The sequence below is a fragment of the Podarcis filfolensis genome (genome assembly GCF_964270895.1).
Source record: "Podarcis filfolensis genome assembly, chromosome: 2".
NCBI lineage: Eukaryota > Metazoa > Chordata > Lepidosauria > Squamata > Lacertidae > Podarcis > Podarcis filfolensis.
Window position 1 is genome coordinate 96,043,005 of NC_139605.1, and position 24,477 is coordinate 96,067,481.

Consider the following 24,477-nt stretch of genomic DNA (forward strand, 5'->3'; position numbering starts at 1 on the left):
GAGCTGCAGTTAGTGAACAAGCTATGCACTATAATAGGCTATTCCTATCCTAAATTTGCCACCTTCGGCGTGACGTATTTTATTTAACCCTTTACCTTTTTTTTTTTTGAAGGAAATAGTAAGAATTGCAATACAATGCACCTGAGGGTTTAAAAACAAACAAGCAGACTTTTGGCTTATTTTCAAATGCTGGCAATTTCCGTTCCTAAAATTAAAAAGCTGGAATTCTCAGGCCTTTAAAGAAAATCCCACAGGACACACACACAAACCCCTCTTTGGGATGAAAGCGCAACACACTGCCATGTTTTAACGTCAGCCAGCACCTAGCAAAATCAGAGCGGGTGGCAAGTATCAGGCCGAGTCCAAGATTCAGTTAGCTGCAGAAGGATCACCTTCCAGTTTCTCGCACACCTCTGAGGTTAGCAGAGAAAGAGATGCGAGCGGCAAGAGATCTTCTGGCGTTTAAAGAGGCAGTTTGGTCAGCTTCTTGAGCCCAAGATTCTGTAATTGAATTCAGCATCCCCCCCCTCTTCTTCGAAATGGTATGGGTGTGATAGGAAGGGGAAGGAAGGGTATTGCCTTGCAGCTAAGCAAGGGATGTACAAAAGCTTAGACCTGCTGGGGATGGTGAACCCCAGGAGAGAACTTCTTCGCCAAGGCTCTATCAGAAAAGTTCCAGGCTGCACCAGGAACACAGTGAAGGCCTCAAAGGGAACAGAATAAAGGCTTGCCTCTGACTGCCTCCATTCTTTGTCTTCACAAAGATTTTTTAAGCCACTTGGGAACAAAACAACAACAAAAACCAGTCAACTCAAGAAGAATAGGTGAAGAGGGTGCCGGGCTGTGTGTGGGGAGAACAACACACAGCTTGCTTGAGTTAAGGGGCAGCCGAGGGGCAGCCGACACCTGCTTGCGATGGCCTTGTGAGGTGGGACTGCAGCTGTGCCAAGCCATAATTCCATCAGCAACCTTAGTAAACAAATAATAAATAATGCAAGCCAGTAAACAAAGCTGAAGCATAATCGCAGCCTTTGTCAGGACGAAAACTAGCTCCAAATTTATATCCATGCCACTTTTTTTTGTTTTTTTGTTTTGTTAAAAAGGAGGGGGCGAGGAAAGGAAAAAGAAAGGAGGCTCCCATAAATTTACATAACTTTTGAGCATGATGAATGGGCCACTATTGAAACCTTGGGAAATACATCATCAGTAGAGAGGCTTGAAACGGCACAGCTTTGGCTGCTAGTGCCCTTCATACAGGTGGCCTGGACAGTGCTATCTCAAGGCTTCACAGAGAGTCTTTGATAACGGGCGCTTGTGTAGTTCTTAACTTAATTCACCAGGGGGCACCATAAGCTGTGGCCTCCCCAAGTTGCAGATCTCCCCCCACAAAAGGACAATAATATGCTAACAAGCCATCTCATTACACACACAATCCCAAGAAAACAACTGAGATGACAACCATTCACCCTTTCTTGAAAACCCCTTTTTAAAAATTGTTTAGAGGGTTCAACCATCCTGCAGAGATGCGGACGATACAGAAGTATTTGTTTGGCTCTTTTGGAGCTGGGGGTGGAACACAATGTAAGGCTAAGCCACTTGTAAATGTCCTTCCACTCTTCTCCCCCCGGCGCACCCCTTAAATCGGTGCTAGAGATTCTCCCAACCCTAGGGTTGTCATATTTCAAAAAGTGAAAATATGGCAATGTGTTGAGCTTTATTTTTATTTTTATTTTTTTGCAATACAGTATCTCCACCCCACCCCACCAAAAGTTTTTTTTAGCTATTTTAGGAAAATCACTTCCAATATGGGCTGCCATGCACCTGGACGTTTTTTTTTCGGCAGACGAATCCCGGATATGTCCAGGAAATTCAAGACGTATGGCAGCCCTGCTCAACCCTCTGCAGATTTGATGAGGGTGTGAAGGTGGCAGCGGAGTTCTATTGCTCAAGTGGAAACCCTTCAGATAAGGGGACGACACCGCACCCAAACACAATGGCACGTACCTGAGATTTTCACAGAGTCCTGATCTGACACTTTCTTTATTTCTGCTGCGAGCTTGCCTGGTTCCACCGCTTCTATTTTTCCTGGGATGTCTCCAGTTGCTGATAAGGTGGTATACGTGCTAATGACCAATACTCCCAAGCCAATCCACAGTATGATCTGTGCAAGAGATGTTTCAGATCCTTTAATGGCAGGTACAAAGAAAGAAAGTGTGCAAGGAGGGGTGGCAGTGGAATAAAGACATCTAACAGAAACTAGAAGCCTGGGGCCAAATATTAGGCTGGTTATTTCAAAACTAACATCTCTCTCTCTCTCAGCTTTGCAACTCCTGACCACAGGCACCTCTCCCCTCTGTACTCCACCAGTTTTCCTTATCACTCATCTCCCCGCCACAAACTTCTTCTCTTGTAATATTATTCAGAACCTTTCCCTCTTCCACACTTCTTTCACAGATCTCTCTCCCAGCTTCCCTTGCCCTGCTGCCTTTTCAGGTCCCTTGCATTTTCCTTTCCTAAGCCCCTGCCGCTGCTTCTTTTAATCCCTTCTGCCTGTCTTTGCCTCCTTCTCAGTGACTCAGCCAATGGAGACCCTTTCTATCTTCTTTCTGCCCAGCAGTGCTCTCTGTGACATCACGGCAGTTCAACCAACCACAGCAGGGGTTTCAGCAGCACCACTACCACAAACTCCCTCGGAGCACTACAATATAGATTGTGTCTCATTAAAACTGCACTTTACAGTGAACTCACTAACAGTGCAATCTATCAGTGAAAACTATGCATGCATAAGTCCTTCCGTGTAAGTGCTGTTAAGCTACACAGATTTCCAAATACTTCCATATGTCTAATTCCTGGATTGCACCCCAACTCGTTAATCACCAGTGTCAGATATAAGAATCACGACTACCACTTTACAGATGAGGACTGAACAACTGATATTTTGCAGCGATTTGTTTCTTGCCACTTCAGATAAAGAAAAAATACAGAAACCTGGCTGTTGGAAATTCCTTATAAAGGATCACTTGATCAGGTATAATGGTTCTGTAAATCTGGAGATTGTCATCTGACAGGGTTGCCATATTTCAAAAAGTGAAAATCCGGACACAAAAGTTGAGTTTTTGGGGACAAAGTTCTTTCTTTATTTCCTTCCTTCCTTCCTTCCTTCCTTCCTTCCTTCCTTCCTTCCTTCCCCCCTCCTTTTTTTTACCCCAAAGTTGTTTTGTTTTTTATGTGCATAATCACCCCCAAAATTAAAGTTTTTAGCTATTTTTTAGGAACGTGAACTTCCAGCTATGTCCAAGACATTCCAGATGTATGGCAGCCCTGTCATCTGAGCAGATATCCTTAGGTGCAGCAAATGAACATGCACAGACCCACAAAAATGTTTTATGAGACTTCAGCACAGTGGGTGTGAGGAAGCTGTGGTGCTCCAGAGGTTGTTCAATTCAAATTCTCGTCCTCCCTCATGATTTGCCATGCTAGGTGGGGCTGAGGGGAAGGGAGAGCCCAACAACATCTGAAATGTGCCAGATTTCTCACCCTTGCTTTGGGCCCTGCCTGCATATGATAAGCCCGCACCCATCTTACAAAGTCTCCACCCTGAACAATGCAGTTTTCTGTGCATCTTGTACATTCCTGTCACAACCGAATTGGGGGAAAAAAATCAAACTTGATATTTGAAATTCAGGAGGCGAGGGAGGAGAGAGGAAGAACCTGCGCAGGTGTCCTAGGCCTAAGGGTGTACAGCAATTGCTAAACAAGGCAAAGAAGAGCAAGATGGAAGGACAGGACTACAGACATGCATGATCCCATTAACTGTGCTCTGAAGAGCTAAAATGTGCTTGGAGCACCTAACCAATTTGCACAGAATCTGATATTAGATGCAAAAACATCCTTGGAGCGGGAATCTTATTCCACTTTAAAATGATGTCCAGCCATCATTGGGAGGGGATGACTTGAAAACAAGGCAACAACATGAGCTCATGATTCAGAATTCAAAACAAACCAAACCAAACCAAACCAATATGTACTTTCCCGATTGTCGGAAGAAGGACTTCTCCGCTCCTCGTTCCTTCCTTTCTGTATTCTTCCCCACTAAATTAATCTCTATCCTAAGATTTTTTGCGAGTAGATTATGCAAATGCGCGCAATATCGTTTTAATTTTCATGACTGATTGCGGGATTTAGTTGCAAAATTAGAGGGGTCTTGCCTCCTAAGGCAGCAGAATTCTAGACTTTCCTGGTCATTACAGCAGTTTCATTGCTTGTACTGGAATATACCCACACATATTGCACTTTGATTTAAGCTATCCCTTGAAGTTTCAGTAATTTATGGGCTACTGGATAGGGGTGATCAGCTGAGCAGATACACAATAATAACGGATAAACAATATGGGCATCAGGAGCGTTTGCCTCGCTTGAGCAGCAGAGCTGCCAAACTCCAAATGAAAAAGGGTACTGGCAGAGAGAGAGAGAGACGAGCGGGTGGATTGTTGGCTGACAGTGAAGGAGATTTAATTAAACTCTGATGTATTATTTTTACCTAGTTAATCACTGTAATTGTCACTGCAAGGGCTTTACACGGAACCTGGCCTGCATGTCAACGATGCCACTATTACAGGTGTTGGGAGAACCAAGAAGGCACTGTCAAAAAACCACGCCAGTAATACTGGCCAGAAGGTGGCAAACAAGATGAATTTTAACAGGGAGAAATGTAAAGTATTGCACTTGGGCAAAAAAAATGAGAGGCACAAATACAAGATGGGTGACACCTGGCTTGAGAGCAGTACATGTGAAAAGGATCTAGGAGTCTTGGTTGACCACAAACTTGACATGAGCCAACAGTGTGACGCGGCAGCTAGAAAAGCCAATGCAATTCTGGGCTGCATCAATAGGAGTATAGCATCTAGATCAAGGGAAGTAATAGTGCCACTGTATTCTGCTCTGGTCAGACCTCACCTGGAGTACTGTGTCCAGTTCTGGGCACCACAGTTCAAGGAGGACACTGACAAACTGGAACGTGTCCAGAGGAGGGCAACCAAAATGGTCAAAGGCCTAGAAACGATGCCTTATGAGGAACGGCTAAGGGAGCTGGGCATGTTTAGCCTGGAGAAGAGGAGGTTAAGGGGTGATATGATAGCCGTGTTCAAATATATAAAAGGATGTCACATAGAGGAGGGAGAAAGGTTGTTTTCTGCTGCTCCAGAGAAGCGGACACGGAGCAATGGATCCAAACTACAAGAAAGAAGGTTCCACCTAAACATTAGGAAGAACTTCCTGACAGTAAGAGCTGTTCGACAGTGGAATTTGCTGCCAAGGAGTGTGGTGGAGTCTCCTTCTTTGGAGGTCTTTAAGCAGAGGCTTGACAACCATATGTCAGGAGTTCTCTGATGGTGTTTCCTGCTTGGCAGGGGGTTGGACTCGATGGCCCTTGTGGTCTCTTCCAACTCTATGTTTCTATGATTCTATGATTCTATGAAGTCAACAGGGATGCAGAAAAGGGCTGGTTAAGGTATAAGGAAGCCTCAGGTCACGCACTCTCCCTCCTCAAAGGGCTAGCAGATCAAGCAGAATACCTCCAAGTTGGACTAGTCTTCTGTCATACAGTCATACCTCAGCTCCCCAATGCCTTGGGAGTCAAACGTTCCACCTCCTGAATGATCGAAAACGGGAAGTGAGTGTTCCAGTTTCCGAATGTTCTTTTGGAAGCCAAACATCTGACGGGGCTTCCAATTGGCTGTGGGAGCTTCCTGCAGCCAATCGGAAGCCACACTTTGGTTTCCGAATGTTCCATTCGGATTCCGTTTGACTTCCGAGGTACAACTGTATTTTGAAACAAAAGAGATATTATTCCCTGTAGAAGGTGCTAGTAAGAAGGTGCCAAAGCTCGCTGTGGAGAAGGGGCAGCCATTGAGACCCTCGCACCACTGCCAACTGGGAGGCAGACACCCAAAAAGGCTTCTCTCAAGTGGTTCGGCCCTCTGACTAACCAGGAACAGTGTCCCCTGAACTGAACTCTTCTAACAAGGATGTCAAACTTGCATTCACAGAGCAGGACTGAATGCTCATACAACCCCAGCCACACTCTGCGTTCAGAGGCAGCAAGATCTTCAAATAGGCAAATCTACCTGTTTGATTTTGACTGCACAGGGCTGAACTCACCATCCATCAGTTGATGAACTGAAGACATCTGAAGGCAGCCCTGTTTAGGGAAGCTTTTAATGTTTGATGTATCACAGTATATTAATATTCTTTTGGAAGCCGCCCAGAGTGGCTGGGGAGGCCCAGCCAGATGGGCGGGGTATTAATAATAATAATAATAATAATAATAATAATAATAATAATAATATTATTATTATTATTATTATTATTATTATTATACACTCAACACCAGTTGGTCTGCAGCTTTAGTACTACGACAGCAGCTCTGTTTAACCTTTGTGAAGCCCCAGTCTAGCTAACGCATGTTAGGAAAAGTGTGTGTACGTGTAGTACATACACATTTTTTTTTATATTCTCCATTTTACAGCCCAGGGTTTCTCAGTACAGTCTAAAGTTACACTGTCCAGTATTCACAGCCAAGTGTTTCCTGCGCTCTTTTTATTTAGGGGGAAACACCATCTTAAATTAAGGGTATATATAAAAAGCAGATAGAATGGATTAAAAATGGGGAAGGTTGCAGAGCATGCAAAGGGTAGAGGAGGAAGAGGAGAGAAGTGGCAAAGTTCTTCACAGAGGATAGGCCAGCACAAGGCCAGATGGCAATCAGTTATAGGCATTTCACAGAATTAGCTTCAACAACCAGTTTCTCACAGATTTTATTAGGGAAGAGATTTTTGCAGGGCATCAAATGGAGAGTTCTGCAATTTTTTTAAAAAAAATTGTGGGAACAGGTGGTCCATGCCCAAGGAGAAAATGAAAGACACTTTTGAGACAGGGATTGGCAAGATTTGCCCTTGAGAAATGGAACACTGAGACCCAGACAAACAGGTCGGAGAGATGAAGGGTTTTGACTGCCACGGAAGAAGACATCCGTGGGGGAAAAGAACAGAGTAAGGACAAAGACATGGATGAACTGAAAATTTGGTCAGGTATTCAACCATTCTGGAGAATGAAACTTGGGAGATCAAGAGAGCCAAACGTTAACCAAAGTGGAAGGTCTCTTGATAACCCATCCTACAGACTTGAGGCAGTGAAGGGACCGGCCAGAATCATGAAGGAAAAGGCAGCAAAATGGTCAACCATTCCCACAGGAGCGTGACTTCATGGAATGGGTGTGCAGGAAAAGCCAACATCTTGTCAGGCTGGACATTTCTGTATGTTCTGCCCTTAGCACTGACCTTGACCACTTCCTGAAAGCTAGGGGATCTGAGGCCTCTACATTGGGAGCATGAGTGAAAACAGGGTTTGTGTCAGCTCTCAGCAAAGGAACGGCGTAGAGAAAGAACACAGAATTTCTGCAAATGGTTCCTAAAGCAACAAAACACATTCGAGAATGATGCACTTTCAGACTACTCACTTTCCCTCCTTTTCCTCACTAAATAAGCAGAATGTCTTCATCATGATTGATCAGAACAGGAATATAGGAAGAGCAGGAGGCCAGCTTTTACCATAGGACACAGTGCCCCACTTTAAAGAGCCAAAATCATCCAGTACAGTTTAATTCATGATAGATATGAGTCAGGCAAAGGAAAAAGGGCAGGGAAGGAAGGGGAGACATGCACCTACTTATCCTGAAAGATTAAAAAAATATTCCCTGGTAGGCCTGCATACACATCCTCAAGCCTGAGTTTGAATCTGTCTTACTTTTTCTGCTTTTTACAAAGCAGACTATTAAGCAATTCAATTCCCCCCCATCTAATACATCTGTCTTGCCTTAAAACTATCAGTTGTTAAAACTAGTGTTATAGTATCCCCAAACTGTTCATATTTGAGCAGACAGCTACTGACATTTCTTGTGACCACCAAAATAAACCTCCCTTTTTCCAGCTTAACTTACCTTACAGGGTTGTTGTGAAGATTAAGGGCAGGGGAAAGGTGCACAATTCCCTAGGCTTCTTGGAGAAAAGGCATGGCAGAAGAACAATAGAAAGTGAATCTGTGATATATTTTGGGAAGTTGTTTGTTTGCTGTGCATTTGGACACGTCTTAAGATGTTGTAAACAATTTTTGCATGAAGGTTCCTGAGATAAAAGGGTAAGTTTTCATCTGTGTTTAGATACAAATTGGATGCCATTTTGATTGATTTCAAAACTGCACCGAGTTCTTTGGTGCCTTAGAATCCCTGAGCAATGCCAGGTAAAAAATGAATAAAGAATGTAGGGCATTATAAGAAGGAAGACGAGTGGCGCAATCTAGTTCCTTATTGTCCTCAAGGACTGCTTAGTTTTCGAGGCTTTCAATCAGGAATGAGCCTTTCCCAACCTGAACTGAGATGTCAAGAACTGAGCTTGCGACAATTTCCATGCAGAGCTTGTGCTCTATCATTGACCACAAGTTTCCCCAACACCAGAAGCCTCTTTGTACCAGGGTCAGAACATCAGTGCCTCAATCCCAGTGTTGTCTCCTTGGACTGGCAGGGGCTCTCCAAGCTCTCGAGCCAGAGGTCCTTTTGGTGTGACACACTATTGGTTCTTCAGAGATTAAAGTGTGAACAGGAAGGAGGGGTGGCATTCAGTAAAGGAGAGACAAACTCCTGAGGGAGAGGCACTTCAGTTTCTACTTCAGTGTGGCTGCTGGTCTTTCTTTCTTATAACAGTTCTTCCCACCACCATCTACCCGATACTTTTAGCTGGAGATACCAGAGATTGGAGGGACGCAGGTGGCACTGTGGGTTAAACCACAGAGCCTAGGACTTGCCGATCAGAAGGTTGGCGGTTCGAATCCCCGCAACAGGGTGAGCTCCCGTTGCTTGGTCCCTGCTCCTGCCAACCTAGCAGTTCAAAAGCACATAAAAGTGCAAGTAGATACCTTCTCCGGTGGGAAGGTAAACGGCGTTTCTGTGCGCTGCTCTGGTTCGCCAGAAGCGGCTTAGTCATGCTGGCCACATGACCCGGAAGCTGTACACCAGCTCCCTCGGCCAATAAAGCGAGATGAGCGCCGCAACCCCAGAGTCGGCCACGACTGGACCTAATGGTCAGGGGTCCTTTACCTACCAGAGATTGGACTGATGACCTTCTACATGCAAGCAGGAGCTCTACCATCACTATGGTCCTTCCCCATGGCAGAGGTGGTGGAGTGTGCATGTGTGTGAGATGCTGAAAACAGAACCGAGTTAGGATGCTCAACCACAGCTTGCAGTTATATTACAGACTTGAAGTCAGGCATTTGGAGTTTCCAAGGCTGGACGTGCTGCCTTCTTCCTAATCGATAAAGATCAAAACACCTGAGAAGCCAAATGAGGCTTATTCTCTTTTGTGGACAGTTCTCCGCTTAGAAGTACAAAGCAGTAGAAATAGAAGCAGGGTGCAAACACCGCTGGCTAAGACCCAAAGATGGGCTATGTGCATGCGAGAGAGCAGCTGGAGCTTTATTTTCTCTGCTTTTGATTTGGTTTCTGCAACCCCCACTGCTGATAAAAGAAGCCACCATTTGCTTTAGAAAGTAACTTCTCTCTTCAGCCGTGAGCACAGCCGCAGCCAAACAGAAAGCAGAGCTCCGGCTGCACGTGCTGTTCTCTCCTCCGCAAGCCTGTCCTGTCCTTTGTGGAAAATTAACTTTATTTGGCTTCTCCGGTGTATCAATCTCATTAAGTATAGAGCCAACACACCCAAAAGCCTCGCTTCACCTCCCGACATACTCAAAGCTGAAAACTCAACGACCCCATCATTCACTCAAGCATCCCATCATTCACATTTCAGGATCTTTTCTTCAGAAGTAATGTCTCCAGTGTTTGCCTGGCCTTGGTCAGCTGCCTAGCTCATAACATTTAGCGTGACTAAGAGGGCTTCAGCCAAGGTAAAGGTAAAAGACCCCCGGACGGTTAAGTCCAGTCGAATTTGACAGTGAGGTGTGGCGCTCATCTCCACTTTACGGCCGAGGGAGCCAGCATTTGTCCACAGACAGTTTTTCTGTGTCATGGGGCCAGCATGACTAAACCGCTTCTGGAAATTGATCTAAATGGATAAATAAGAATATGCAGGTATGGTGGGAAAATGAAAGGAACCAGATAAGGGGAAGAAGGGAAGTCGTTGAATGCTTTAATTAAAATAAATATATTAACGGTGGAAATGTATATTTGAATGTGATTCTGGAAATGGTAATAATGAAAATTATATTAAAAAAATAAAAAGATAAACTGCTTCTGGCACATGGGACACTGTGACGAGTACCAGAGCGCATGGAAATGCTGTTTACTTTCCCACTGCAGCGGTACCTATTTATCTACTCACACTGGTATGCTATTGAACTGCTAGGTTGGCAGGCCCCATTGTACGGATTCGAACTGCCGACTTTACGACTGGCAAGCCCAAGAGGCTCGGTGGTTTAGACCACAGCGCCACCCGTGTCCCTGCTTCAGCCAAATCTGGTATTTCAAACCAATATATAAAGTTCTGCGTTCTGCGCTTCTGCAAGTTCCTGCAGTTTTCCCTCTTCTCCCTTCCACCACTCATTCTCTGTTTCCAGCTCCTCACATCCTCTATCTCCTGGCCTTCAATTCGTTCTCTGAACCACTCCCAACTTTCCTTTGCTAGGCCCTTGTTTGCTCTGCCCCTCCTTGCTTTGCTTGGGGTCCTTTTGCCAGCCATACCCTCTGTAAGTCCGGAACAGTTCAGCCAATGGCAACAAGGCTCTTAGGATCTGAACAGCTCAGGCCCCTCAGACTGCCCCAACTCTCTTGTGACAGCCAAGCGGCTTGGCCAACCTACTGCCAGAGACTTTGTCGCCCACACCAAACCCTTCCGCACATTAGGTATAGATTAACCTGAAAAGGTTGACCGGTGCTGTGACACCCCCGGCCCCTCCCTGCCAAGCTACCCTAGAACCTCATGTTTCTCATCATCACCTCGGGGAAAAGCCTGATTTATTAATTCCCAGAAGAAGATGGAAAAAAGATATATTCCAAGCACAGGCTTTCTGAAAGGGTTAACGTCTTTAAAAGTCCCCTTCCGATTTGCAGGTGACAAGACCGTTAAATATAATGGAGATGACAAGGCATCTGTAGGCAATGAGCAGAAGTGACCTCAATGGAAAAGGGAAGAAAAATGGCCTCTTTTTCTTGAGCTTCCCGTAATGCCAGCAAAGTAATTAACAAGATGGTGGGTGAGAGCACTTAAATAAAAATAAAGGAACTTTGCCTGCTTCTGTGCCACCCGTGGGTGATAGTGGGAGGGCAGTCGCAGAATGACAATGAACTGAAGTAGACGCTTGGGAAGGCTGAGGTGCGACGCGAGGTCAGGGAACCATTCCCAGACGGAGGACATCAGGGGCCACGGCTGAGGAAAGTGGGGGGGGGGGAGGGTCCCTGGAGCCTTGTGGATATATCAGCAGCAGCAGATGTTGGGTACAAGGAAAGAGCAGGAATGATTTCCAGGTTCAGGGAATGAGAGGCCAAGAGGGGAGTTCCCAAAGTAAATTCCAGTGGTGGTTTGGCCTAATAGGCACCTGGAGAATCACAAAAGAGCTCATATTCAAACGCTTGTCTTCCTCCACCTGCCCAACCACAATGTTTGGGGGGGGGGAGGGAGAGACACTGAATCAAGAGCAAAGGGGAGCCTCCTGAAAGCTTCAGGAATGGAAACACGAGGCCTCATCTGCACTCTACGTTTAAAGCAGTATCATACCAGTATCAAACTCACTCCGCCCATATGGAACCAAGTGTACACAAACCCCTATGGGGGCAGGTTTTGTCCCTGGAAATGCAACAGCAGCTGTTGGTGATGGGGGGCAGGCAATACAGTGGTACCTCGGGTTACATACACTTCAGGTTACATACGCTTCAGGTTACAGACTCCGCTAACCCAGAAATAGTACCTCGGGTTAAGAACTTTGCCTCAGGACGAGAACAGAAATCGTGCTCTGGCAGCACGGCAGCAGCAGGAGGCCCCATTAGCTAAAGTGGTACTTCAGGTTAATAACAATTTCAGGTTAAGAACGGACCTCCGGAACGAATTAAGCACTTAACCCGAGGTACCACTGTAATCCTGCAACGGCAGCATTAGGGGAGGGGGTTCCAAAAACAAACCAACCCACAACTGAGCAGGAAGCAACCGCTTTTCTCACATAGTGAAGGTAAATCTGGCTTTAAACAAAAGGCTCCTCCTTCATCCCACAGAGGTGTGATCTTGCTCTTTGGACATGCACTTTCACTGTATGATGGGAATCACTATGCCAGGAGGGAAATCGCATCTGCTGAATCACGAGCATGCATGCGGAAACGCTGTCAGGTGCATAGAAAAAGCAGCTGGCCTAGAACACTTAAGTATTATGCATTTTCTGAACTGCTCTCCAGTTCCAGATTGATCTGTGAAGCATAGAGAATCTGACATGGAGGAGTGCAAAGTATTACTGAAATTCAAAATATGCTGTAGAGATCTACAGGGCCTGGTGCTTCCCCACCCTCTCCTACAGCACTGTCCCCCCAAACCAGGAGGGGATTGAAAAGGGAGGAACAGAGGAAGTTTCCGCGCAGGCACAGTCTCCAGCTGCGTGCATGCAGCCCGTTTGAGGAAGATACATAAACTGGGGGAGGGTCCCCTGTTGCTGCAACTGCTCTATAGATGCTGGATGGGTGTGCATAGTTATCCAGAGCTGAAGAAGCGACTGTAAATGGTATCTTTGACCATAAATGCTTAACTATCTGCTATGTGCTTTCCTTTGGCAGCGAAGCGCGCTTGACATCCAGCCACATTTGGAATGCTGCAAACAGTTCATGTTGCCCTTTCTCAGAAAAGCTTTATCTCACTGGAAAAGACATAAGGAAGAACAGCCACAGCAGTCAAGGACTTGGGAGCACATACAAAGAAAGCATTTGGGGATTTTTAGCAGGGGCAGGGGGGAGGTGACAAAGGGGGAGATGATAGAAGACTATAGCAGAACTTGGGGGTTGTCCAGTAAAATTGGTAGGCGGTAAGTTCAGAGCAGACAGACGTTCATACTGTTTCATGCAAAACATAGCTTTGGTAATGTCACAGGAAGTGATGGTGGTAACTAGCTCAGGTGGTTGAAAAAAAGGTGAGCCAAATTCACGGAAAACAGAGCTCTCAGCCATGACAACGAAACAAAACTTGCATGTTCAGAGACAGTATATATTTAATTACAGTGGTACCTCGAGTTACAAACGCTTCAGGTTACAAACTCCGCTAACCTGGAAGAGTTACCTTGAGTTGATTACTTTGCCCCAGGATGAGAATGGAAATCGTGTGCCAGCGGCACAGTGGCAGCAAGAGACCGCATTAGCGAAAGCACGCCTCTAGTTAAGAACAGTTTCAGGTTAAGAACGGACCTCTGGAACAAGTTAAGTTCGTAACTAGAGGTACCACTGCTTACTAATGTTTTTATATCAAGTTCCAAAACCACATTACTCCTCCACCCACACCATCAGCAGGCTTGGGGGACCCCAGTTTTACAGACACAAGAAACAAAAAGCAAAAACTTTAGGGGAACCCTCCAACACATTCCAATGAGAACTGAACATGCTCAGCAACCACAGAAAGTCAAGGGTTACAGAGTGGACTTCAGCTTGCACGACTGGACTTTTCCTTCCTCTCCTCCCATCTCCCATTCTAGGTCCCTTCCCTCCCAAAGGAACCTAGAACAACAACATATACTAACGGCAATCTCAGATACTGTGTTTTGACACTTTTTCAGCCAAAGAGGGGCTACTGTCAAACAAGTGGGAGACATCTGCATTCTCCTGGAAATCCCAAGGCTTGCAAATATAAATATAAATATAAATAATATAAATATAAATATAAATATAAATATAAATATAAATATAAATATAAATATAAATATAAATATAAATATAAATATAAATATAAATATAAATAAATATATAAATATAAATAATATAAATATGGGGTGGAAGTAGCCCAGTAAGGACTGAGAATGCTCAGTAACTGCAGAACGCTGATTGTCTGTTGCTGTGTGGGTGGGAGTGGGGAATGCAAAACCCAGGTGCAGCGGAATGGACTGAATATTTTCTGAAAGAGGGCCTGGAGAGCTGGCACACTGAACAGAAGCCCTCCAAGCCAAAATGGTTTGTGTCAGATCTCACTTGCACCTCTGAATTCCAGAACATGGATAAATACAGCAGAGAGGAACTTTCACCTTCATGCCATGCTCATGGGCTTCCCAGATGGGTCATCGTTGGAAACGGGACGCTGATGGACCCAGAGCCTGATCCAGGAAGCTTATTCTTAGTTGGTGGCTATTTCGTTACAGATTGTTCAAGGGCCAAACTATGTGACAGAAAGCCACATGTAATGTTAACACGACCTTCTCTACTGCAAAGTGCCCTTGGGAGAAGGCGCTTTGTACTAGAGAAAGAGTGGCGAGGGGGGAGGAAGGGAATGCTTAACCCTTCTCTGCCACTCGCTTTATCCCCACCATTGTTCCAAACCCATGTTTATCTTGCAATTCTGGGCCTCAAACGCACCGAGCTTCGCAACGTAGAAGGGTCTGTTGGGCTAGTATTACACACAGCTGCAATGTGACATGTAGCTTGATCCTCAGACATCATTAGTCTAAAAGAGGTGCTAGCTGTCAAGTGAGCAGTGCAACACAGAGCCTTTTAGCCATGTATGAATCTAGACTTCCAGACTAATGATAACGGTGATTAAAAAAAACAACAACAACCAGATGCAATTCCTTAAGCATTCCACATTGATCCAGCTGAAAAGTAAGCCGGGGTGGGGGAGGAGTGATGGCTACAAAAATTTGCAAATTTAAGAAGTGAATGGAAAATGTGAATGTGGCTGAATGGGCCAGGCAGGTGGGAAAGCTCAGCTTAACCATCTTGTTGACTTTGCAAAGGTTTAGCATACACTGCCGCAGATGCAAAACTTTTGTGCAAACCTGCAATGGTTAGAAATGTGGTCCTTTTAAGAAGAAAAAAAGAGAGTCTCAGTGTTCTGCATTTGCTGCTACAAGATGGCTACATCTCATGCTACCTGATCGCAAGCGTTTCTAGGCATGTTGGCTTCTGCCTTTTCGTCTGCTAACCAGTGTCAGAGAAGAATCACTACATTTCTCCCCGCCCCAAACATCTATTCTCACAAATTTCCTTCAGTGCTTTAATTTGTAAAGGATCAGGTATTTCATGGAAGGGTTGTACTTTATGAATGTTGTAATCCGCTTTGAGAGCTCTGTTCTAAAAGCGGGGTACAAATCTAATAATACAGTGGTACCTCGGGTTAAGCACTTAATTTGTTCCGGAGGTCCGTTCTTAACCTGAAACTGTTCTTAATCTGAAGCACCACTTTAGCTAATGGGGCCTCCTGCTGCCGCCGCGCCGCTGGAGTACAATTTCTGTTCTCATCCTGAAGCAAAGTTCTTAACCTGAAGCACTATTTCTGGGTTAGCGGAGTCTGTAACCTGAAGCGTATGTAACCTGAAGCGTATGTAATCTGAGGTACCACTGTATATATAAAAAAGAATAGCCTATGTATGCAATTCTCTCTTGCCTCTCTCAGTAGCCGCTTTGAGACTCCTTAGGGTAATGATAAAGTGGAATATCAAATCCAAACTCCTCTTCTTCATCATCACAAATCAAGCATTTTTGCTTGCAGACCTTCGAGCAACTTTCTCCAACCTTCAGTCTGCCCCTAGGTCTGGCCCGCCATGCTAAGTGAGGATACAGGCCTACAACAGGAATCACAGCAAAAGGTGAGCTTCCCAGGTCATCTGCGCCTCTGCAAGCCTAGCCCAGGGTCTGTATACTTCCCCATGTTGCTCAGTTACTCATTCATATTTCCAGCATCCCGAGCTTTTCAGCTGAGCTACCCGTGCCACTTAATCCAAGCTGCCGTTCTTGGTCTCTGGCTCGCTGCCAGCTGTTGACTGACCAGCTGTCTGTAATAATTAACAACTCCAGTTGGCAGAATTAGACACCCTTTTCCCGGCCAACAAAAACATCTGGGGATGTATTTCCACCCCCCCATAGGAATGGTTCCGAGTTGGAGGGGGGGAGAGCACATGTTTCACTCGCCTCCTCCAGGATCCACCTTGAACTGTGAAACATACACCATCCTTTGGTACAGAGCACCCAGTCTCTGGTATAGTCCCATGACTGGCAAATGGGCCAGTCTTTGTAAATGGAAGGTTCATGAGCTGAGAGAGAGAGAGGGAGAGAGAGAGACCAACCTCTCAACTGAGGGGGGTTTCATTCACTCATAGGAACAAGCTCGTTTGTAAAACTAGTTTGTTTTAATGAACTATGTGCTGCCCTTCAATTAAAAAAATGTTCAGGGTGCTTTGCAACACTATCAATACAGCAGGACTACTACAAACAGCTGATGAGGTAGACTAACTAGAAGGCAAACTGTCGGCACAAATCTGGAATTTTTTTTTCTTGTTCTCCCCCTCTAAAACAAGGTGTGTTCAGTGCATTCAAGGTGCGTTCAGTCGCTTTCAGTGAAGGCAACCCAAAGCCTCCGGAGCACAGCGGGAGTTCCCGCTGCGCTCCGGAGGCTTCGGGTTCCTTTCGACCTGCTCTTTGGGGCTGGCGGTGAGGGAAGCCCAGCTTTCCCCCGCCAGCCCCAAAGAGGTCGGGGCTGGCGGGGGAAGCCCAGGTTCCCCCCCCCAGCCCCAGGGACCACACATTCGCTCCATAAGACGCACAGACATTTCCCCTTAGATTTTAAGAGGAAAAAAGTGTGTCTTATGGAGCGAAAAATACGGTAGTTTCCGGGTCCAATTCAAAGTGCTGGCTTTGACCTATAAAAGCCTTAAACGGCTCAGGACTGCAATACCTCAAGGGCCACCTCTTTCCATATGAACCTACCCGGACCCTGAGATCATCTCCTGAGGCCCTCCTTCATGTGCCTCCTCCTCAAGAGGTCCAGAGGGTGGAAACATGAGAATGGGCCTTCTCTGCAATGGCTCCCCGTCTGTGAAATGCTCTCCCCAGGGAAGTTCGCCTGGCGCCTTCATTATGCACCTTTAGGCTCCAGGTAAAAACATTCCTTTTTAACCAAGCCTTTGGTTGACCTGATCAATATCCCATACCCTTTTAAAACGTGGCTCTTTTGGGGGGAACACTACTGGGTTATTGTTTTAATTTTTTATTTTATATACTGTGATCCTTTTATGTGAACCGCCCTGAGACCTTCGGGGATAGGGCAGTATAATAATAATAATAATAATAATAATAATAATAATAGGCAGAGAGACGGTAACACAAAAGGAACGGAAAGTAGGTCATGAAAAGGTTAGGCCTGGCCTTGGTGAGTAAGCAACAGGTAGGCCAGTCACTTTCCCCTTTTAAGACAACCCTGAAGAACTCTATTCTGTATGCACATATAATGGAATGGCCCACATTATTGAGAAAGTTCAGGAAATGTGTAGATGGGTCAGGCACCATAGTGTTTCCTTGGTCAAGTTTCCCACTAGTTCCTAATCACAATATCCCTACTGCTGTCTCTCCTCAGACACCTCCCAACCCCCTTCAACAGATCCTGATTACTACCACCACCAGCAAGACACATATTGCAGTGTGAAAAGGACATTTCCACAAAACCAAACTGGAATCATGGCTCTCTTTTAGCTGTTGACACAGGAGAGATGTCTTTCCTGAAGCTGTGCACAAGCACACAGCCGAAGAATCCCTGGTTGGCCTGCATAACCTGTTGGCCTAGTGTTCTGTGCAGAATGGTAATTTATTTCAAGACAGACATTTCCGCTTTGTTTGCCTTGTCACTGGCCTGCCAGGGTCAAGCAGTCAGCAAGCCCCAAGTTTTTTGACTGGGAAGCAGCTGACACTTGCCTCTGGGCAGCTAATATAACTCTCTCTCTCTCTCTCTGTGTATTTATTTTGCTGTGCGGAAGTCTTCCGCTCAACCTGCATAAAAGAGTACCTTGTGATAGACATGCTCCTTCCCTTCAAAAGCCCAGGCTAGAGTTCAGGCCTCTACCTATAGTTAATGTAGCATTAGATCAGGACCAACGATTGGCCCAAATGGCCTGTCCAACTTGCTTACTCTTTGGCGCTGGCACAAGGTAATGTGGATCACATGGTGGAATGATATGGGGCAACTAAAGATGGAAGGAATGAGCAAGTTCTGTACAGCGATGCAAACCCCCAATGCCTCTCTGCAAAGTCATGTCTCAATAATAGCCTCTGCATCTTCTCCACGTTTGAGATGCAAAAGCTGTCAAGATCTCCCGGAGAAGTGGGAAGGTGAAAATTATATTTTGGACACGATACGGTAGTGGAGGAACAGGACATCCCTGGAGCTTGAACATCCTGCTCCTGCACAGCAAGGTCGTTCAAAAAAATCCTTCTTGATTAACACAGCATATATGCAAGCAAAAGCATGAAAGGCATAGGTAGGCACCCTTCCAGTTCTGTGATGTATCACAGCTCAGGTGAGTAACTCCAATGCCCTATTGCAGCTTTGCATTCATGGCGCTGACATGACAAAATATTCTATACTGACTTTAAAAACCTACATATTTAAGGGCCCCCCAAAAAACCCTATTCCACTGCTAAGCACTAGCAGACCTTTAACCTCAGAGCAATGACAGCGTGCCTGAGAATATTTAAATTATGGTCAGAGAGAATGACAAGCCCACCTTGATTTCAATTCCATTTTTTAAAAAGTAGTGCAGTAGAGGGGGAAATGAAAAGATGGAAGCCAGTCTTGAAGGAAGAAAAAGTTGAAAGTGGCACGAAAGTACAGTATTTACTTGAATCTAATGCACACCTTGATTTTCAAAACCTTGAAACCCAAAAAGGGTTTGCTGGCGAATGTAAATGCACCACCAAATCTAATGCGCACTCTAATTTTCGCAAGTGTAATTTGGCCAAAAAAGTGCACATTACTTTCAAGTAAATATGGTAATATTCTTTGAATGAACCAGGACTTTAAAGGTGGGCTTTTTATATTAAAAATGCTTAGAACAAAGAGAAATATATTATTCTAACAACACTGTATCTGTATGCATATTTCTTTTCTTATGAATCATTTGTTGTTGTTTTGCTGGAACCCGGAAGTCAACGGTCAGCAACAGGACACACAATGCTAAGGAGGGGTGCCAAGTTGAAACAGTGGGGCTCTTAAGGTCTTTTAATACTGCATGCAATTTCCATGCTGGAAATGCTAAGGCATGGAGCACACTGGCCCAGAGACTGCAGGCAGCTATTAATGTGCTTCTCAGGCTGCAAGTGATAAAAGCGGGGGCATTCCAAGGTTACCCAGGCTAAAATGTGTGCTTGCTTGCATGCATGCACACAAACACTGCTAGCTGTGTATTCAAAGTCAGACTGCAATGTCTCCCACCCATGTGGAACAGGAGGCCTGACTGGGTTCCTTGGCTGCAGGGAAATTAACCAAGTTCCCAGGCTCTGTTGCAAGCTGGAAACAGGGTAGGAGTCAATTAGCATCAGCACTGACCTGCGAGCAAAGGGCATTCTTGTGGATCTTCTTGTAAATGAGAGCTGGGCAGATAAAACAGATGAGGCTTCCCATCGTTGCACCTGTTAGGCCCAAGATGGTCTCCACTGGCAAAGAAGAACAAACAAACTGTGAGCAACAGCTCTAGCCAAGACAGAGATTGCGTTCAAGTTAACTGTTCCTTTAAGTTAGTGGTTCAAAGGGAGTCCGGAGGCAAAAGCTGAAGGTCACTTAGCATGGTGACTCAGACACTCCTTGACCACTCATGAGCAGGACGGTGAAGAATGTGCCTTCCCCAACCTTCCCCTGCCCTCCCCCCGTATGGCTATGGGTAACACGGGGATTGTAATCCACTTGACAGTGACAGCACAAGATCACGCCATGACGCTCTGCATTCCTTAGCGTGACAAAGTGACGCCCGTAGTGGCATACTCACACTCACTAAAGTGGATTAGAATACTCGCTTCACCCTTAAGTACGTGGTGAAGGGCATGGGAAGCACACTTCGAAGGATCCTGGTGGCTTGTATGGTCGGATGACAAACAGCACTTAAGGGAAAACTAATTCATGATAAGTGAATTTTGAATATGCACTCTCTGAGTCTGGATCTCTTAAGGTTATCATGAGGTGTAGAACTCTTCCTTCATGCCGGAGCTTTGAATCGAGACAAAACCTTGGGACAACTGGCTGCGGTTACCCATTGCAACTAAAAACCCAGGAAATCCCTTTTCTCTATTCCCTCTACCCCTCCCTTTCTAAAACCCTTGGACTTCTTTTTTTATCCTAGCCAGTAAGGCAAGCTAGGGCAAGAGATAATCACTACCTGGGTGAGGTTCATAGCCAAACAGGGATATGAGTTTTGATATCCCATGTCCTAGTCCAATACGCTAACCATTACACTACACTGGCTCCCAGACCTTCTGCAGATCTTGATCCAATTTTCTACCTGGCTCAGTTGCTTACATGAAATCTGATAAACCCCTCTGTAGCTCAGTGCTCCTTCTGCCTCCCCTACAAATATTTATGACCAGATCTTGAAGATGACACTGGGCAGATAGATATTTGATGTCCTCGTTGGTACTATGTATACCAAGATAGCTGTAAGCAACTTAGAGAACAGAATGTTAAGCTAGGCTTAGTCCTATTTAGAACGATGACCATTTCAAAGCAAGATGTCCCAGAACTATATAAATCCTTGGGAATAAGATTGCAAAAAAAAAAAAAAAATATGGGTGGAAATAAACATGGAGGGCACAGCCAAACAAAAAAAAATGGTGTGCCGATAATAAGCAAACATTCAGAAGTATAATCACTCCAGTTCTGTGCACAGATACACATCTCTGAATGCAGAGGTATAAAGAAACAGCGCACAGACACATATTTAAACTTATAATACCATATGCCGCTATGAAACACCCACAATCATCGGCTCAAGAGGTGGTAGCTAGTAGCAGGTTGCTTATCAACACCCACATACTGTAATGCATGATCTAAGGCAGTTACAAATGTTTACAATATCATCATCTAACTGTGCTAAATTGCACTGGGAGTGGGGGGGCGGGGCGGGAGTTGCAGCATTTAAATGGCTTGAACTATGCATAAAGACTCGCTCATTCCCTGTACTGTGTCATGACCAGAAATTACTTCCTGACTAGTCTCTACTGAAGCATCAAGCAAAGGCAGTAAATACCTGCAGATAGGCATTTCCTGTGACTGTGCCGATATTGTCTTTTATTTGAACAATGTACATGCCACTTAACTAAAACAGTCTTTAAGCATTTTACAAAGATACAATACAAAATATAAAAAATCAGCTATTGTAGAATGCCCCTAAGCATCTTCTCCAAGCACTATGAAACTTTTCTATTTGAAGTAGACTTCAGTAGTTATAATTAAACTAATGTGATCATTTCTACGTGCATTTCAGAATAACTGAATATACATTTTATGCGCGTTCAAATCTTCATAGGCACATGGGAGGCTTTTATATGTGTAATTTAGCCTAGAGGCATGCAAACCTGCTACAAACCCTAAAGACTAGAGATGGGGAGAGTGAAAATGCAACTAATTAAGAACCAGATTTCACTTACCATTCGGGATCATGATTCCTCCAACCATGGTTCCAAACACAACTGCTAGTGTCAGGGCTTTAAATCGGAGAGGTGGCATATAACCACCTGCAGCAAATGTCCCATCTTTTTGCTAATTAAAAAAGAAAAGGCTAATGAATCAATCAGTTCTTTTAATTTTGTTTTATTTAGACAAAAAGGGATTTTCCTCTCTGTTTCTGGGAAGCTGTCTCTGATGTCTACACAGCTGGAAGCATTTGAACTACAGTCTCTTCCCAACATTCCCAACTATTTGATATGATGTGGGCATTACCCACTGAAGCCTAAGCCTTATACCTGTAAGTTTCTAAATTAACCGTACCAATGTGGCTTCATGACCGCAGCCTGAAATATCATGAAGGCTATGAGATCACCACTGCTGGTCAGCATAATTTGGATTACTAAATTACAGATTTTCTCATCTGTTGATTTTTTATTTTTTAAAAAATAGTTACTGAACTTATTTGAAGATACAGATTAAGAATGAAACAAGCAGAACAGATGCAGAGAGTGAGTTATGAACATAGTAGACTTGAGACAGCTCAATTAACTATACATGCTGATAATCTTAATTCTTTCTTTCTCCTTTATATTTTCTTTACAGGATCTTCCCTTTCAGAGTTTTGAGATGAAGAGATAATTCAAAAGGTCCATAGTCTAGTGTATATCAAGGGCAGGGAGCAGGCATTATCGTTTACACTTGCAAAGTCAATAAACCCTTCCCTTATTTTCCCAAATGAGTCTTTTATCTCTTGTCCCTTGGTTACACTTAGTTCTTGTGATAATTTCTCTAAAGACACTTTGCCAAACATTTTGAAACTGCTGCTCAACATTTACGTTCTGCAGCGTCTTCCAGTTCTGAGCTACACACTGCTTCCTGACTGAGAATAAATGAATTAACAGCATTTTATGATCATGATCTAAATTTCTATCCAAAAAACATATTTAACAGAACCAAAGTTGGAGATGAAGATATTCCAAGACCAGCAATCTGACTTATCTCCCAGCATACCAGCTTCCAAAACACGTGTACCCGGGGGCAATCCCACCACATGTGGATGTATGTACCATCCACACCACACACTTTACAACATACAGGAGAAAGATTAGGGTTTATCAGAGATAATTTCATCACTGTCAAATACCATTTATATAATGACCGCTCTCTAGCAGTGGCAGATGTTGTTTTATATAGTGGCTTTAACCATGGAGCATTCCCATCATTTATTTCCATCTGTCTATCTAAACTTTATCCCCTAATGTATGCAGCAAGTCATTTGACTCCTTGTCAGACTTCAAAAGCCACCTATAGATGTTATAAACCTCTTATCGCTCCCAAATAACTCAGTGTCTCCTGTTCAAATGCTGTAGGTTGGATTTTGATTTTGTCTTTATATGCCTACCAACTTTAAATGTGTGTAAAAGTTTTTCATGGCCTGGAAGCGAGTTCTTCTCCAAAACAGTGGATCACAGGAGGTGACATTTAGACTTCAAACCAATATGCAGATATTTCAACTAGCAGTCATAAAATAGTTCCTGCGGCCAAGATCCACCTGCAGAAATAATTCTACTTTGCTAGTTACATCATGTGTATTCCGCCCCCCAGTAGTATGTACAGTTGTTACACAGAAGACCACAAGGAACCTAAGGAGGGGAATACACTGCATTAGAGTAGCACAAGTGTCAGAACAGCTTTCCATATAGCAGGCTGGGAAACAAAGTGGTGTAAGGCACAGAAAGGAGGTAATTGCCACTTCCTTCCCCTATTACTAGAGGGGGGAACCTAGAGGGGGGATGAGGAGAGTCGGAGTCTGACAACATCTGAAGAACCACAAGTTCCCCATCCCTACCCTAGGATTTGGTCACACATTGTGATGGCTGGTCTGATACCACATTGTTTCTCCACGATAGAGTTCAGTATGTTTTAGGGTATGTACTACCTTACGGCACCCAATCACCTGAAATACATGGATAATAGCCTGCGGCTGTTTCTACAGGCAATATAGTTATGCTCAGGAAGGCTTGCAGCAAGTATCACCATTTCTCCTTGACTACCCTGAAAGCTACTTCATGCTCTTTTCCCATAGAAACATAACCACTTTCTCCTTTTTAGTCAAACATAGCAAAACTTGCTCAATACTACAGTTCCTGGTGATGAAGAAATGAGGAGACGTCAGACCAAAACGCCACTAAGTGTGACCACCACCTCTAAGCCTGGAAGGGAATAGTTTTGCTCATTCTTTTCACGTGAAAGATAAAAGTGGGGAGGGGAGACAACAGAGAAGGGCAAAGATGTAAGGACACTCCTGGTTTAAGGCGAGGGAAGCCTAAAAACATCACAGTTAAGTCAAGAACAAGGAACTGTACTGAACCACAAGGGCTTTACCTGCTGTTCAAAGAGTAGGGTATTCAACGCCTGCCGGCAGGGCAGAATCATCATAGGGAACCCAACAGCTACAGACATCATGAACCCTACACGGATCATCTCGGTCACTACATTTGAAGGGAAGTTCATGAGCACATTCCCCTCAATGTCTCCGATGTAGCTCACATAGCCAAAGAACCCCACCTGTTCAAGGAGGAAAGGGGAATTACTTTCAGTGGTCACATACATTTGTTCAACACAAAGAACAGAAAACTGGGCGTCCCTTGGGCCTGTCCTCAAGACAGTGGAAGACTATCTTCAATTAATCGCATCTTTATCCCACACTCGCAACTGATTAGTCCAAATTCTTTAAGCTCTGGCTCATTAAAAAAAATAATCCAAGATCTCACATCACTTTTGTTGGGTTTCTCTATACATTTCCAAATTCCCA

The 24,477-nt window shown here is 44.5% G+C and overlaps 1 protein-coding gene across 2 annotated transcripts in view; it reads right to left on the bottom strand.

Moving 5' to 3' along the window:
* SLC38A10 (solute carrier family 38 member 10) overlaps positions 1-24,477 on the bottom strand; it is an 83,919-nt gene that overhangs the window by 23,331 nt on the left and 36,111 nt on the right. For both annotated transcript variants that reach the window (XM_083598611.1, XM_083598610.1), the window contains exons 8-11: positions 24,048-24,230; positions 21,644-21,755; positions 19,554-19,660; positions 2,005-2,161 (exon numbers count right to left, since the gene is read on the bottom strand). In XM_083598611.1, coding sequence (XP_083454737.1) covers positions 2,005-2,161; positions 19,554-19,660; positions 21,644-21,755; positions 24,048-24,230 — 559 coding nt within the window. The remainder of the gene's footprint in view (positions 1-2,004; positions 2,162-19,553; positions 19,661-21,643; positions 21,756-24,047; positions 24,231-24,477) is intronic.